This window comes from Equus asinus, chromosome 17, assembly GCF_041296235.1.
Source record: "Equus asinus isolate D_3611 breed Donkey chromosome 17, EquAss-T2T_v2, whole genome shotgun sequence".
NCBI lineage: Eukaryota > Metazoa > Chordata > Mammalia > Perissodactyla > Equidae > Equus > Equus asinus.
In genome coordinates, this window is record NC_091806.1 from 24,420,084 (window position 1) to 24,434,751 (window position 14,668).

General features: G+C 35.2%; 1 protein-coding gene across 1 annotated transcript; it reads left to right on the plus strand.

Annotated features, from left to right (window-relative positions):
• The first annotated feature begins 315 nt into the window (after positions 1-315).
• On the plus strand, positions 316-1,976 carry LOC139040458 (olfactory receptor 5L1-like). The gene has a single exon (XM_070487227.1). The coding sequence runs from the start codon at positions 351-353 to the stop codon at positions 1,299-1,301; it is 951 nt and encodes a 316-aa protein (XP_070343328.1). The 5' UTR covers positions 316-350; the 3' UTR covers positions 1,302-1,976.
• Positions 1,977-14,668: the final 12,692 nt, after the last annotated feature.

Here is a 14,668-nt window from a genome sequence, read left to right on the forward strand (position 1 = left end):
TTACCCTCCTTGGACAGAACTTAAATTTTTCAGGAAACAGGAGTTGATCTCCATGAGGCTTTAGAGTATACCATTGAATCTGTTTAAAACTCCATCAAACTCAATTTATTCTGGTAGGTAACAGTTGAGAGCCTTATAGGTTTCTGCTGATACTTAATTTTTATCTATGGGGTCCACTGAGACAGTGAACATTTTGAATTATTTGACATTTGTGTTTCAAATACACTATGTTTGATATCAATGTTGTATGTTACCGAAGTTAAAATAAATGTGCTGTTATATCTCTTATTCTGTTTTTAGAAGATAGAAGAACTTGTCATTTGGTTTCCCAATCCTGACATAAGGTGGAAATGAGTGAAGAGAACTGTACCACTGTGACAGAGTTTGTTCTTCTTGGATTATCAGATGCCCCTGAGCTGAGAGCCTTTCTCTTCCTTCTGTTCCTTCTCATATATGGAGTCACAGTTTTGGCCAACGTGGGCATGATTGCACTGATTCAGGTCAGCTCTCAACTTCACACCCCCATGTACTTTTTCCTCAGCCACTTGTCCTTTGTGGATTTTTGCTACTCCACAGTCATCATGCCAAAGATGCTGTCCAATATCTTAAACAAGGAAAAAGTAATCTCCTTCCTGGGATGCATGGTGCAGTTCTACTTCTTCTGTATGTGTGCAGTCACTGAGGTCTTCCTGCTCGCTGTCATGGCTTATGACCGCTTCTTGGCCATCTGTAACCCTCTGCTGTACACGATTACCACGTCCCAGAAATTTTGTATGTTTCTAGTTTCCGGCTGTTACCTCTATGGAATTGTGTGTTCTCTGGTTCATTTGTGTTTAGCTCTCGAAATCCCATCCTATAGGTCAAATGTAGTTGACCATTTCTTTTGTGATTTACCCCCTCTTTTAACACTTGCTTGCTATGACATCTCTATTAATGAACTCGTGGTGTTTATTGTGACCACTTTCAATGAGATCTTTACCATTATGATCATCTTCACCTCCTACTTGTTTATTCTCATCACCGTCCTGAAGATGCACTCTGCAGAGGGAAGGTGTAAAGCCTTTTCCACCTGTGCCTCCCACCTCGCAGCCATTGTTGTCTTCCATGGAACAATCCTTTTCATTTATTGCCGGCCCAGTTCTGGCAACAGTATGGATACTGACAAAGCAGCCACGGTATTTTACACTGTAGTGATTCCCATGCTGAATCCCCTGATCTACAGCCTGAGGAACAAGGATGTGAAAGAAGCTGTCAAGAAAGTGTTGGGATCCAAATTGCCTTTTGAAAAGCTATTTTCTTAGCTAGACTCAGGGTTTCATTAAATACCTTTATTGAGGGTCTTGTTTTGGGTGGATGTGAATGAAAAGTAAAATAGGAAAGTATTTTTTGAGCTAGAGGACAATGCATGCTTTTTTGCTTCCCAGTTGCCTATGTTATTAAACCCTTTTATTGGAGAGTTCAAGTGCATCTGCTACCCTTGCTGCACTTCTCCCATCCCTAATTGCCTTGAACGGGTTTTTGGGGTGATATTGGTAGACTCAATTTCTTTGTTTGAGGTAACATAAATATAATTTTAACAAAGTGCTTTTATATTTTTGCATTGCCCTTAATGCATGAAACCTTTCTTATTAAATTGACTTCATCTTTTTTTTTTTAACGTAGAATGAGTATACATTTGCCTCATATTCACTGATTTTTCATGAGAATTTGTAGTAAATTTCCTATGACTTTATCTATATTTCTGGGCATTATTTCTAAGTTTTTGGTTATTTTCTCTTTTATTAATTTTTAGATTGAAAGGTAATAATTTTAGAACTTTTAAAATGATAATACTCCACTTTTCTAATAAAACTTTCATGAAAATTAAATGATACATCTTAAATCCTTAGCACTAAATATGGTATATCTGCTGTTATTGCCATTGTTTTTACTTTTATCTTTTGTTCTTTGTTTCACCTTAAGTCTTGATTAAAGTATGTTTGACGTCATTTCTTTTTTAGGTGTCCATGTCCTTGTTAACTATTTTGCTCTGCCTGACATGATTTTAAGCATTTACTACACTTTATACATTTATTATATTTTAAGCCAATTGCATTAGTTTCCCATGGCTTCTGAAAAACATTACTACAAATTTGGTGGCTTAAAACAATAGACTTATTCTCTTAAAGTTCTGGAGGTCAGAAATTTGAAATCAATATCACTGGGCCCAAATCAAGGTGTTAGCAGGAGGTTCTACGGGATAAACCTTTCCATATTTCTTCTGGCTGTTGGGCTGCAGGCACTTCTTGATTTGTGGTCATATTACTTCAGTTTTCCTTCATGGCTACTGCCTTTAAATCTCTCTCTTCTCCCTCCTATGTTTTCTTGTGTCTGTGTGTGTAGAAAATAATATTCTGTTCTCTCTTATAAGGTCACTTGTGGTGGCCTTCAGAGCACAACCAGATAATCCAGGTTAATCTCCTTATCTCAAGTTTCTTAACCTAATCACATGTACAAGCAACCTTTCTCCAAATAATACAACATTTACAGGTTCCAAGGATTAGAACCTGGTATATATAAGGGTACACTTTCAAGCTCAAGACACCTATCAGTCAAAGGCCAATTCATAATTCGCCTTTCCTACAGTCCTACAATGTTAACAATTTGTTTTCTTACTTTCTTAAGCCCTCCTTTTGTATTTATCGTCTATATTTTTACTGGAATCACTTATCTAAAGGTAAAATAGGTCCTTGTTGCTTCAGTAAAGTAGGAGGAACACCTGACTTGAGATTAAACACCTGGGTCCAGATTCAGATCCAGATGAGTGATTTTGAGAAAGACACTTAAACTTACTTAACCTAAATTCCCTCAAATATAAACTGGAGATAACCTGCCAGCCTCAGAGAGTTTTTGTGGGACTTAAACATAATAATAAAACTGCAAGGATCTGTCCCATAAATTTCACTCTTATTAATGATTCTTTGAAAGAAATCTTTGAGGGTAAGCATCATTTGGAAATATTCTTGTATCCCTGGTGAAGACAGCTATTCATTATTTCCTTAAATAAATGAATAAGTAATGACTAAAAGAATGAAGTTATATTGGGTTTATGATGAAAATACAACTGTGTACTGTTTTTCAAATCTTTTAAATAGAGTGAGATTTCACATATGACCCATGAGTCTTTGCATTTTTAGATGAAGGTAAGAGAAATATCTTTCACCTTTGGTCCTCCAATTAGAACAGAATTTGTCAACATTACCACTGTTGACATCTTGAGCTAGACAGTTCTTTGCTGTGGCTGTCTGTCTTGTGTACTATGGTATGCTTAGCAGCATCCTTGACCTCAACTCATTAGATGTCAGGACCACTCCTCCCCACATTTGTGACAATCAGAAATGTCTCCACACCTTGTCAAATCTCCCATAGAGAGCAAAATCGCTGGAAATGGGAGTGATTGAACTAGAAAGGATCAATATAATAGAGCTCTAGTCTCTTGAGGAACCTTCAATATTAAAATTTCCTGTATTTAAGAAGCCTTTCCAGCTACCCAGGTGCTCACATTTAGTTACTAATTTGATCTTTCTCCAGAATCTGTATTGTCTCTTTCAGAGACCCTGAATGTTAGGGCTTCAGGGGAACAGAATTATTCTCAATTTAGCATGGATAACTGTTAGTCTCCATATCCTAAGATAAGGACATATTTTTCATATCTAAAGACTGATTGTTTCTGTTTATTAGCGAAAAGGACATCTGCTTTACATTCAGCTTCACAAAAACTTGAAATGTTACATTTCTCTTTTGCTCCCAATGTTAGTTCATTGATAACACCCCTGGTCGTGTGGGAATAATTGAGGTGCACTGAGAACTCCTCAAACATGTCTGAAAAGAAACCATATAAAAGTTTCTTTTGTATTTCTTTAAGTGGTTTTGTTTTACATATTTAATCTGGTCACTTCCTTACTTTTTAACTATCGGAGTCGATATGTATTTCTGATTCTCTTACTAATAGCATCTCGATTTTCTGGTGGGGACCCAGCCTTACTTATTCTTGGTAGGTCTCTGTCTTTGCACCTAATGGGATTTGGGGAAGTGGTCATGGCCAGTAATCAAGAGACCCGGTGATTGGTTTCTGGGTGGACCTAGTAAGCTGGTGACTTAACTGTGCAATTTTGCTGGAATTACTGGAAAAGAAGAGTTTCTTTCTGCTGAGATTAATCCTTTGGGCAGAGATAGAAGGTCAAAACTGCTCATAGTTCTTTTTGCCAAGATATATATATACACACACATACACACACATACACATATATATATATATATATTATTTCAGTATTATCTTTTTTCGTTAGGCAACACATTGTCTATAAATCTTATTTCCAAGTCTCAAATCATGCCATGGACTTCAAATCTCCATAGAATTGCTAGTACTGTTTCCTTCACTGTGTCTCATTCACTATTCTATAATTGACAAAATTCTTTATCATGAGTTCAGATTGTCCACCTTTTCTCTGTTTTGTACCTAGAACACTTCCTGGCAAAATATATTCAAGAGCAAATATATTTATTGACTGAAGATTCTCTGATCTATTCTGGCCTTGGATGGCCGAATTCCTTTTGAACATAAATACATATATAGCACATATCAGAGTCATTAACTTCATTCATCCATTTACATGTTTACTTTCAAGATCATCCAATTCTCAATAGCTAGACAGATACATTTTTTCTTCTTTCCAGTTAATTCCACCATCCTACCACACAGAAAATTCTGATAGTTGTTTGACAAGTTGCTTTTAGCTAGTTAAGTCAAATTAGATAGAAAATATCAAAATCTAACATTACATATAATAACCTACTATTTTAAAGCCAAAATATACTTTCTGAGACATTCTCAGGATGTAGAAAAATACATTGCATCATTTCATTTTTTGTTTAATCAATTCCTCAGTAGAACTGCTTAATTGCTCACATATCATTTCTCACTGGGATTTGAATGTTAGTGTGTGTGTTCTTGGCATCTGAGGTGAGTTTGGAAGGCTAATCTCAAAAGAAAAAAAGCAAAATATAAGAGGTCTTGAATTATTCTGAGGAACAACATCAAGAACTGTCCAAATGTATTACAGAAAACGTCGCAATGGGTAAATTTTTTAAATTTTAACTGTCAAAATTTATCATTCCAGTGAAAAATAAACTCATGCTGACAACAGTGTAGTAAGAAGGTGAGTGAAAGAAAGATAGTGATGTTGTAGTGTTCTTAACATAATCCTAGGATATTAGAGCTGGATAGGATTTTAAATGCTCATCTTCTTATACTCACTTATTTGACACATAAGAAACTGATGTTTTGAGAATAAACATGCCTAGAGTGACATTTTTTAAATCCTCCAGGTATTTCCAACAAAAATAACAACAACAACAAAACACACTTATATGATATTTGTAAGACAATTCTCAGCATGATTGGACTCCGACTCGGAATGGAAATATAAACACAGTTCTCAGGATCTATCATTTCTCTTTGAAAGTTGAGTAGGCTTAGACATAAATTATAACTGACTTAAATTGTATATTCTTTATTTTATCATATAGTAATGCTTGGTATCAACAGTTATCAATACAACTGAAAGGACTGGGGTGGGATGAGGGAGTTGATTTTAAGGGAATAGAAAAAAAGTTTACAAAAGTAGTGACTAAGACTCAATATACAGAACTTACTGCAGCAATATATAAGTTTGCTGAACTCTTTCAGAAATCTCCATCTCCATTCTCATTTGTCAATTGCATAGAACAGATGATTTGGTTCCTCTTGGGACTCATTTTATTTTTTTCTTGTATTCTTTTCCTCTTCAATTGTTCCATTTGGCTTTCACATTTCATTTATGAATCCTGAAACTTTCTTTCAATCTTGAAGCATGCAACACTCTTGAAAGATTATTACAGGTAAATATTCTTATATAATTTGATTTCTTTATTACCTTTAATTCTGTGACTGGAAATAAAGGGTTTAGAGGAAAACAAGCTCATCAAACAAGTGATCATTCCCCGTGACTCAGACTCCAAACTTTTTTAAGCATTGCACTAAAGATAAGGCTCTTTCTTTGTTACTTTCCTTACAATAGTCATTTTTCATAATTACCAAAAGAGAGATAGTTTTTTATAATCACCAAAGAAACATTTCCATCCACCCTTTCCTCACTAACCACTAGATGTAATTTTGTCTTTCCCTTGCTTTCACAGCAGTGGCCATTGCTCCACTCCTAGGTCAGTTGGCAATCTTGTCTTTCACGTTTGTAGACATGTATAGATGGACTGGCACTCAATGAGGGTTGATATTTTCTAAGGAGGAAGCCACATGTATTTCAGGAAAAGAGAATTCCAAAGAGTTGACTGGTAGCTTAATGATGCTTTCTTTATCCATTAACCATTTGTTTAGAGTAAAAAGGGATCTTGTTGATAACAAATTAATGCATATTAATATCTAGTGAAGCTCAAACTTTTCTCAGTGGTTGAAAGATAATAGCTAATACTTATTGAATGGTTGATATATGAAAAGCACTCTTCAAAATACTGTATCATTACAAATATTCCTAAAATACGCATTTTACATGTCAGAAAATTAAACCATAGAGTTACAAAGTTTTGCAAAAGTCATGCACATATTAAGTGGTAGAGCCAGATTTAGACCAGAAAATCTGACTCCAGGGTCCAGGCTTTTAAGCACCAAAACATACTGTCTCTGTAACTGTGTCAATAGAAGTAAACCTGCCAATTCTAGCAAATACCATAAATGAAAATTTAAGTTAGTTTTAAACTAATATTCCTATGTCAAATTTAGCACATTGATTTTTTGGAAAGTAATGATATTATTTGCTCCAATCTTCTTCCTAAGTTCCACCACATCAGACATATTTTCATCTCTGTGAAGGCAATGTTTATTGGGGAGTGCTTTAGCCCAGTGAGGCAGGATTTCCAATCAGTGGCCCTTGCACTTTGATAGCAAAACTATGCAACACTGGACTGATTAATTGGCCTGATCATCAGGTCCTTTTCAATATAATTGAGAGACTTTAAATTCTTAACATATTTTAAAAATCTGTGAGAATTAAATTAAATGTGAAAGTACTTTGAAAATTACAAGATAAAAAAAAGTTAATGCTAGATATGCACATTTACCCAGAATTCACCTAACTTATCTAGAAACAGAACAAAGGTAGAAAATAAACTTTGAGCAATAATCCAGTATCCACAATCATTATTGTGTCTGTCTATCATTGTACGTACTCAAGTAATAACTTCCCAGATAGTTACACTCTGCTTATTAACTCTAAATATATGGAAAGTTTTAATTAAAAAAATTTTGTTCTTTTAAAAACTTGAAATAAATTGAGGAATAAGCAAGAGGGTAGGATTTTGATAATGTCATCAGTTCAGGTTCTGAGGTGGAGGATATGAAATAAACGTGGAAATATATGTCAAATCAGAAAGTATTTAAATTCTGAGCTTGTAGGGGACAGAGAATCCTTTAAGGGTTTAAGGAAGAAGAAAACATAATACGAAATCTATTTTATACAGGTAGCTCTTAAAGTGCTTTACGGATAAATTTTGTAGCATGTTTCAAAGTATAGTGGGAATTGACTGGAGGGAATGAGGTCAATTAAGAGGTTCAGTTGAGGAATAAGAGGGAAGAAATTAAATAATGGAATGTCAGTTATGATAAAGAGGAAATGTTGGATATCTGCCACATGTCTAAGGTTGAATCAATGGTTCTTGGTTGGTTTTTATGTAGATGAGGTTTCTTATTTGGACCAGCAATGTAGGTGGTAAGGATGTATACCAAGATAGGGGTTATAGAATGGACATAAATTATAGGAAGTGATACCAATTAAATTTTGTTTTAGGCATGCTGAAATGTACCTGTGCCTTTTTGATAGCCAACTTTGAGTTGCACAGATATTCTCAGAATGGGTCCATGAAAATTATCACTTTATAGATGGTATTTTTAAAAAGGGCACAGAGCGGCCAGCTTGGTGGTGGTGGCGTAGTAGTTAAGTTCATCTGCTCCACTTTGGCAGCCCAGGGTTTGCAGGGTTGGATCCCAGGCGCAGATCTAACATTGCACAACAAACCATGGTGTGGCGGCATCCCACATAAAATAGAAGAAGAATGACACAGATGTTAGCTCAGCGAAAATCTTTCTAAAGCAAAAATAGGAGGATTGGCAATAGATGTTAGCTCTAGGCCAATCTTTGTCACAAAACTTTTTCTAAAAAAGGCATAGAATTATGTAGGAAGAGTATACATGGTGAGGGGAGAAGGACGTCAAGAATATAGTCCTAGGCAAGTGGCACCACCCATGAAGAAGGCTGAATATTGAGCATATTGAGCTTAGGAGTGAAATCAAGAGGGGAGTATAGAAGTCAAGAGAGGATGGAATTTTAAGAAGAAATAAGAGGCCAAAGTTATCACATGGAATAGAGAAATAAAGTTCATTACATGTTGAAAAATCTTCAGCTGTGACAGCTAGAATGTAGTTTGGGATGTGGAACAAACAGGGTTTTAAGTTTTTGGGACAAAAATCCTTCTCAGTAGAATGAAGTGAGAAAGTGGAAACCAGTATAGATGCCTGTAAGAAAACATTGCAATGAAATGAAGGAAAACAAATGGAAGTGGATACAGGGTAATATTTTTAGAGATGAAATCAACTTAAACTTTGTTATGTGCTGAAAGTTTATGACAGAAAGGTTAATAGTGATAGTGTGTTTCTCAATTGACACCGACAGTCAAAACGGGATGCACAATCGAAGCGATTAATCTCAGAGGGAAGGAGTATGTTTTCACCAGAAAAAGAAGAGAAGAAGAGAGGGAGTCACTGGTGAATCCAAATGTTCATATAAGATTCTCCACAAAATAGAAAATAGGAATTATTCTCTGGGAGTGAGAAGAAGATAATAGAAGGAGACCTTAAAAGCATAGTGAAAGTTTGCAATAGTTATTAAATGTGGGAAATAGCTATGAGTGATATGAAGTATTAAAAGAACACTTACATATAGAGAGATGGATAGATCGATCGATAGATTGATAGATGACATATCTGTATACATATATCACATAAATTCTCACTTTTATGCAAATATAAAATGAGTATGTCATTCGTTTTACTTAATTCATTCATTAATTTAACTGTTATAAATGGTACAAAAGACAATTCAAAGAATCACAGCATTATAGATCAGGAATTCACAAGTAAATTTACAGATAGATACAAAACTGACTTTTTCCACTGTGAGGAGGGAAATCAGCTGTCTCCACACTGGACAAAATGGGCATGTCTATAGACAAGTGTCCCTCACATTGCTATCAGTTATCTAGAAGGTACAGATTTCCAAACTAGAGCAAGGACAATAAAAGGCAGAGATAACTCATAGAACTAGGTTTGTGAGCCTTTTTTCAACATCTTTTACAATTTTCCACCACAGAGGGCATGGAAACTTTCCTGGATATCATTATCGTATTTCCTGGGTTGAATTTCATAAATTTGCAAGCATGAGGATTTCTTTTGTTGTACTCTATAGCTTGGATTCCAGATAAAATAAAATAGATGTCTGAATTGACTCAGAACTGCTATTTGGCCAAACTTAGAAGAGTGAAGGAACAAGATAGTGGGGATATTGAGCTTGTAGAGGGAAATGCATTAAAACATAATATGAGGAGAAAGGTACTATCATTCTCCTATCATAGATGATGAAACTGAAACGCAGGGATGAGTTAGCCTGCCCAAGGTTTCTGAATTACTTAGTGACATACCTAGGATTCAGTCACTTATATAACTAAATTAGAAGCTTTCTTCTTTCTATTTTATCAGTGGATTTCAAATAACTCTAAGGCATTCCTTGTTCCTCAGAGGCAAAATCACATCGCAGGTTTAGAAATTAAGAACTTCTGCTCTTCTATCTATACAAGTCTTTGCCTGGAATACCAGTGCTTTTATCTGTTGTGGAAATGAACAAAAATAACACAGATGGGAACAGAGGTTATTTACTAAGTGTTTGCTGTCTAGAAATATGGTTAACCACTATCATCTGACACTGGTGGAAGATGAGAAAGTTGAAGAAAGTAAAAGTGAAGCTCAGGATTAGAGTTCAGCAACCGGTTTAATGGTGGTGTCATTTAAAGTGAAAAACAATAGCTTTAAGTAATAGAAGTAGTGAATTATCAATACAATTTTAAAAAGTGAAAATTTATGCCTTATGCTATATGAACTGCAGATATGCCTAGGTGCTATCAGGATGCCCAAGTTGATTTAGAAGTACTGTTTTATTTATTTTGATCTTTCTCTTTTTTATTTTTCGTTAATGCTGAGGTTAGTATTAATATTGCCACCATCACTCTGTCACAACTTCAAAGTCCAGGAGCACTGCAGAGAATGGAGGTGAAGAATAGCACTGTGAATACTGAGTTCTTTCTCCTGAGATTTCGTGACCATCCAGAAGTTCAGAGTGTTCTTTTAGCTGTGTTTTTTTTTTTTTTAATCTATTCTGTTATCCTTATGGGGAAACTTGGGATGATTTTATTAATCATGATCGGTTCCCACTTGCACATCCATATATACTTTTTCCTCTGCATATTGTCCTTCATAGATACATGCTACTTTTCTGTCATTGCCCCAAAATTACTTGTGGTCTTGGTTTCCAATAAGAAGACCATTTCTTACAAAGTCTGTGTTGCACACTTCTATTTTTTCTGCTCTCTGGTTGACACAGAATCTTTCCCCTTGGCTGCCATGGCTTATGACCAGTACATAACAATTGAATCCACTGCTTTATACTGTTATAACGTCCAAGAGGATTTGCTGACAGCTTACAATTGGAATATTTGGGGGGTGACACCATGAGCTGAATTATTAACACTACTAATACTTTACAGCTATCTTTGTGCTCCAAAGAAATTAACTGTTACTTTTGTTGTGTCTCCCCACTCTTCTCTCTGTCTTGCACAGACACTTACATGCATGACATCGTTCTGGTGGTCTTTGCTAGTTTGGTGGAGGCTAACTGCCTTCTAACAGTTCTTCTCTGCATCATAGCAGCTATTGTTACAAGTTCTGCTGAGGGAAGAAGAAAAGGATTCTCCACTTGTGCTTCCTGGAAACCAGACTGTGGTCACTATTTTCCATGGAACCTCAATCTTTATTTGTGCTCCAGGACTGATCATTCCTTGAATATGGACAAAGAGACCTCTGTGATCTATACATTTATAGAACTTATGTTGAACCCTTTAATTTGCAGTCTAAGGAACAAAGATGTCAAAAATTCCTTTAGGAAAGTGATTAGCCAAAAATTGCTTTCTTAAGAAAAGATGTAACTGAGTTTGACAATATTTAAACCCGTCTGTTTCTTGAATTTTGATTCTAACTGATGGAAAAGTCAGTTTAATATGGATGTTCCCTAATTCTGTGCATAATGAGGCCTCAACCACAGAACAGGGTCAGAGTCTAACCTCAGAACCAGGTCCTCTTACACCACTTGTATTATGTTTAATGCTTTATTGTTTTAAAGTTGACATTTTTATCACTCTTCTTCAATGTTGCTGGATGTGTAATTAGTATTGTATATTGAGGATAACTTGACATTTTCTACGGAGGATAATCCATCTAACAAAGGAAAATCAAATATGCTTGCACCATTTAAATCTGTAATTCCACTTTTAAGAATTGAACCTATAAAAGTTCACCACTTTCAAAAGTATCCATTGCATCATAGTTTGCAGTAGAAAATGATTGAAAATAAACTAAATGTCTATTAACAGTGGACAGGTTAAAAAATAAAGTCGAATTTTTCAAATATTTATTCCAGGGCCAGATTTACCCTGCACATAATGTTCTAAATCTCATATTCTTACTCCTTTTTTCTCTCCATCCTAAATTATTTTTTTGATGAGGAAGATTAGTTCTGAGCTAACACCTGTGCCAAACTTCCTCCATTTTGTATGTGGCACGCTGCCACAGCATGGCTTGATGAGCACTGCGTAAATCTGTGCCCAGAGTCTGAACACACACATTCGGGGCACCAAGGCAGAGCATGAGAACTCAACCACGACCCCACTGGCCTAGACTCCCAATCTAAATTTTTAACAAAGTTACTCCCAATACTGGATAAGCCATTGACATATCACAACCTTCTTTCTGTGACAGAAAATAGATGCAGTTGACTGAGATGCTTTTTCAATTAATTATTCCATGTGAATACATGCACCTTGTAGCTTAGCTGTTCAAATTGTACTCACTCTAAAAAACCTTCCGCAAATACTAACTCCTATATAATTTTTCTGACCACACTTCAATTATAGATAACAGCTCAAGTTCTAAACCTCACTAGAATCTTAAATGTGCTTCTTTTAAGACTGTCAGCTTTTTCTGTCTAATCATAAGTTATTTGTGTCTGTTCTAACCCTCTACTAAATATATTCATTAATTTTTATCCTTTATTTGATCCTTTGTCTCTTTATAACAGTATCTTCCCTAGTGTAGATAATGAGTAAATTTTTATGAAATAAGTAAGAGTAAGTTTACTTTGAATTATTTATAATTTAGATTATATGCCTAGAATAGGCCTAGTGTATATATGTCTCCTGCAGTTTTTTTGGTTCATCCTCCAGAGGAGTATTCTATGCACACATGACTATTACCTAATATTATGAAGTATAGTGAGATTTTTTAAAACTATTTGCATTTATCAACTAAATAAAAGTCTAGCCCTTAAAATATTTTCTCAACAATATATTCAGAGTGAAGTCTCTTGATTGGTAGGCCAAATGTCTGTGAAAATGTCTGAGGGAGACTATCATCTGATAGCCAGAGGTTGGAAGTGAAACCAACAAATGGTGGGATGATAGCTTGGTCAGCTTCTGGGGCATGACCCATAGAAAAGGTATGGATGGAAAGACCAAAGTAAGTCTTAACATAAAGATGAGGCTGAATAGTGAGAGAGAGAATGAACTAGAGATTAAAGCCTTCCGATGATAACAATGTATGTTGGGTTCTAAACCTAGACCATAGTTCCATTCACCACGATGGAACTAACTTTAGAAGAAGAGTTTTGTCCATACAGATCAGTAGTGAGGCAGGGCTCTGGAAAATATGGGCTTTCAGTAAGGAAAAATGGAATGGTAGCTTGAGAAGGATAAGAACCAAGTGTTTCTACCTAAACACTGAGCAGGAAATATACTTTGAAGTACATGGGTTTATCACAACAGATAGATATTGGATCATTTGCAGCTAACTGTGCCATTTCAGCCATGGCCTTGGAATAAGAACATACAAAATGATATAAGATGAAGTACTCTCATGTCATGAAGCTCCAAACATGACATGAGGCTAGGATGGAATCTGACAGACTGGGTGAGCAGGCTCTAAAGTTAACATAGATGGATCCTGGAGACTCCCTTTCATCGCATGATGCCATGAATGATACCATGTTTTCCTTCAGCACTAGGAGTTTTGTACCTGATGGGGAGTTAGTTGTGTAAGGTCTGAGAGCTAACAAATAAATTATATTATAAGCATTTAAACTGAGGACAGTCTTACTTCAAAGTCTCTCCCATCTTTATCATTTTCTTAAAATGAATACAAAACAAACCCAAAAAATCTTTGTTTCCTGACCATTTATAAAGGCTATTAAGTCAAAGTCTTTAAAGGAAAAAGTAAAGAAAAAAAGGAATATTGTTTTCTTACACATTTATGTGAAACATGGTCAGTGAAGTTAATTTAACATAACCATAATAGGTTTAACTTTTATAGATATGATTATATTTAATACAGTTTTAATAAAAGATGTTGAGTTGGAAAGAGGCTTGGACAGTGATTGATAGCCCTCATTTGTGATATATTCTATGAATAACAAATATATTATTGATATTGTGAAAGAAATTTTTATGAGATAATGAAATGTTCTTGCTAATACTGTTCACTTCATAATGCAAGAAAATAACCTGTTGAAAATTGCATGTTTTTAATACGTTGTTTCACTCCTTATGTTTTTCACAAGTGGATTAATTACTAATCTGAACAGCATATGTGATTAACTTAATTAGGTTTTTGGAATAGATTACAGAATTACCTAACATCCAACCACTCAGTGATGACCACTATTAAAATTTTGCTTAGAATATGGCCCCAGTTTATTTCACAGATACACAGACAGCCAATATAAGTCATTACAGATGGAATTCTATTAAATATTACTTTTCACATTTTTTCCCCAAGGAACCTATATTTATGTCAATAACTCATTTACCTCAATAACTCTTCCTTTAAAACTTAAACTGTATCAATAAAGCATTTCATTTTTTTTGAACTAGTATAATACTTCAAACACATCGAGGAGATGCAATTCTGTTTTCCAGCGGCTTTTGGAGAAGGTCCAAGTCCTTTTTCCCCAACTTCTGTTCACACAGTTTCTATACCATTTTCAATACCAACATATTTTTTCTCCAGGGTGAGGGCAAGAAGGGAAATACGCAGGCTGAAGTGAACTCTGTGGAGTGCAATATAAATCTAGAACTGATAATCCTGGGGATGTCCTTTGATATAACTGAGGCAGAATGTTGAGGAACAGTCTGAGAATATTTTTACAGCAACTAATCCCTGTCCTAGATTCTGATTTCATCCTAGGCCAAAAGACAACAAGTGCAG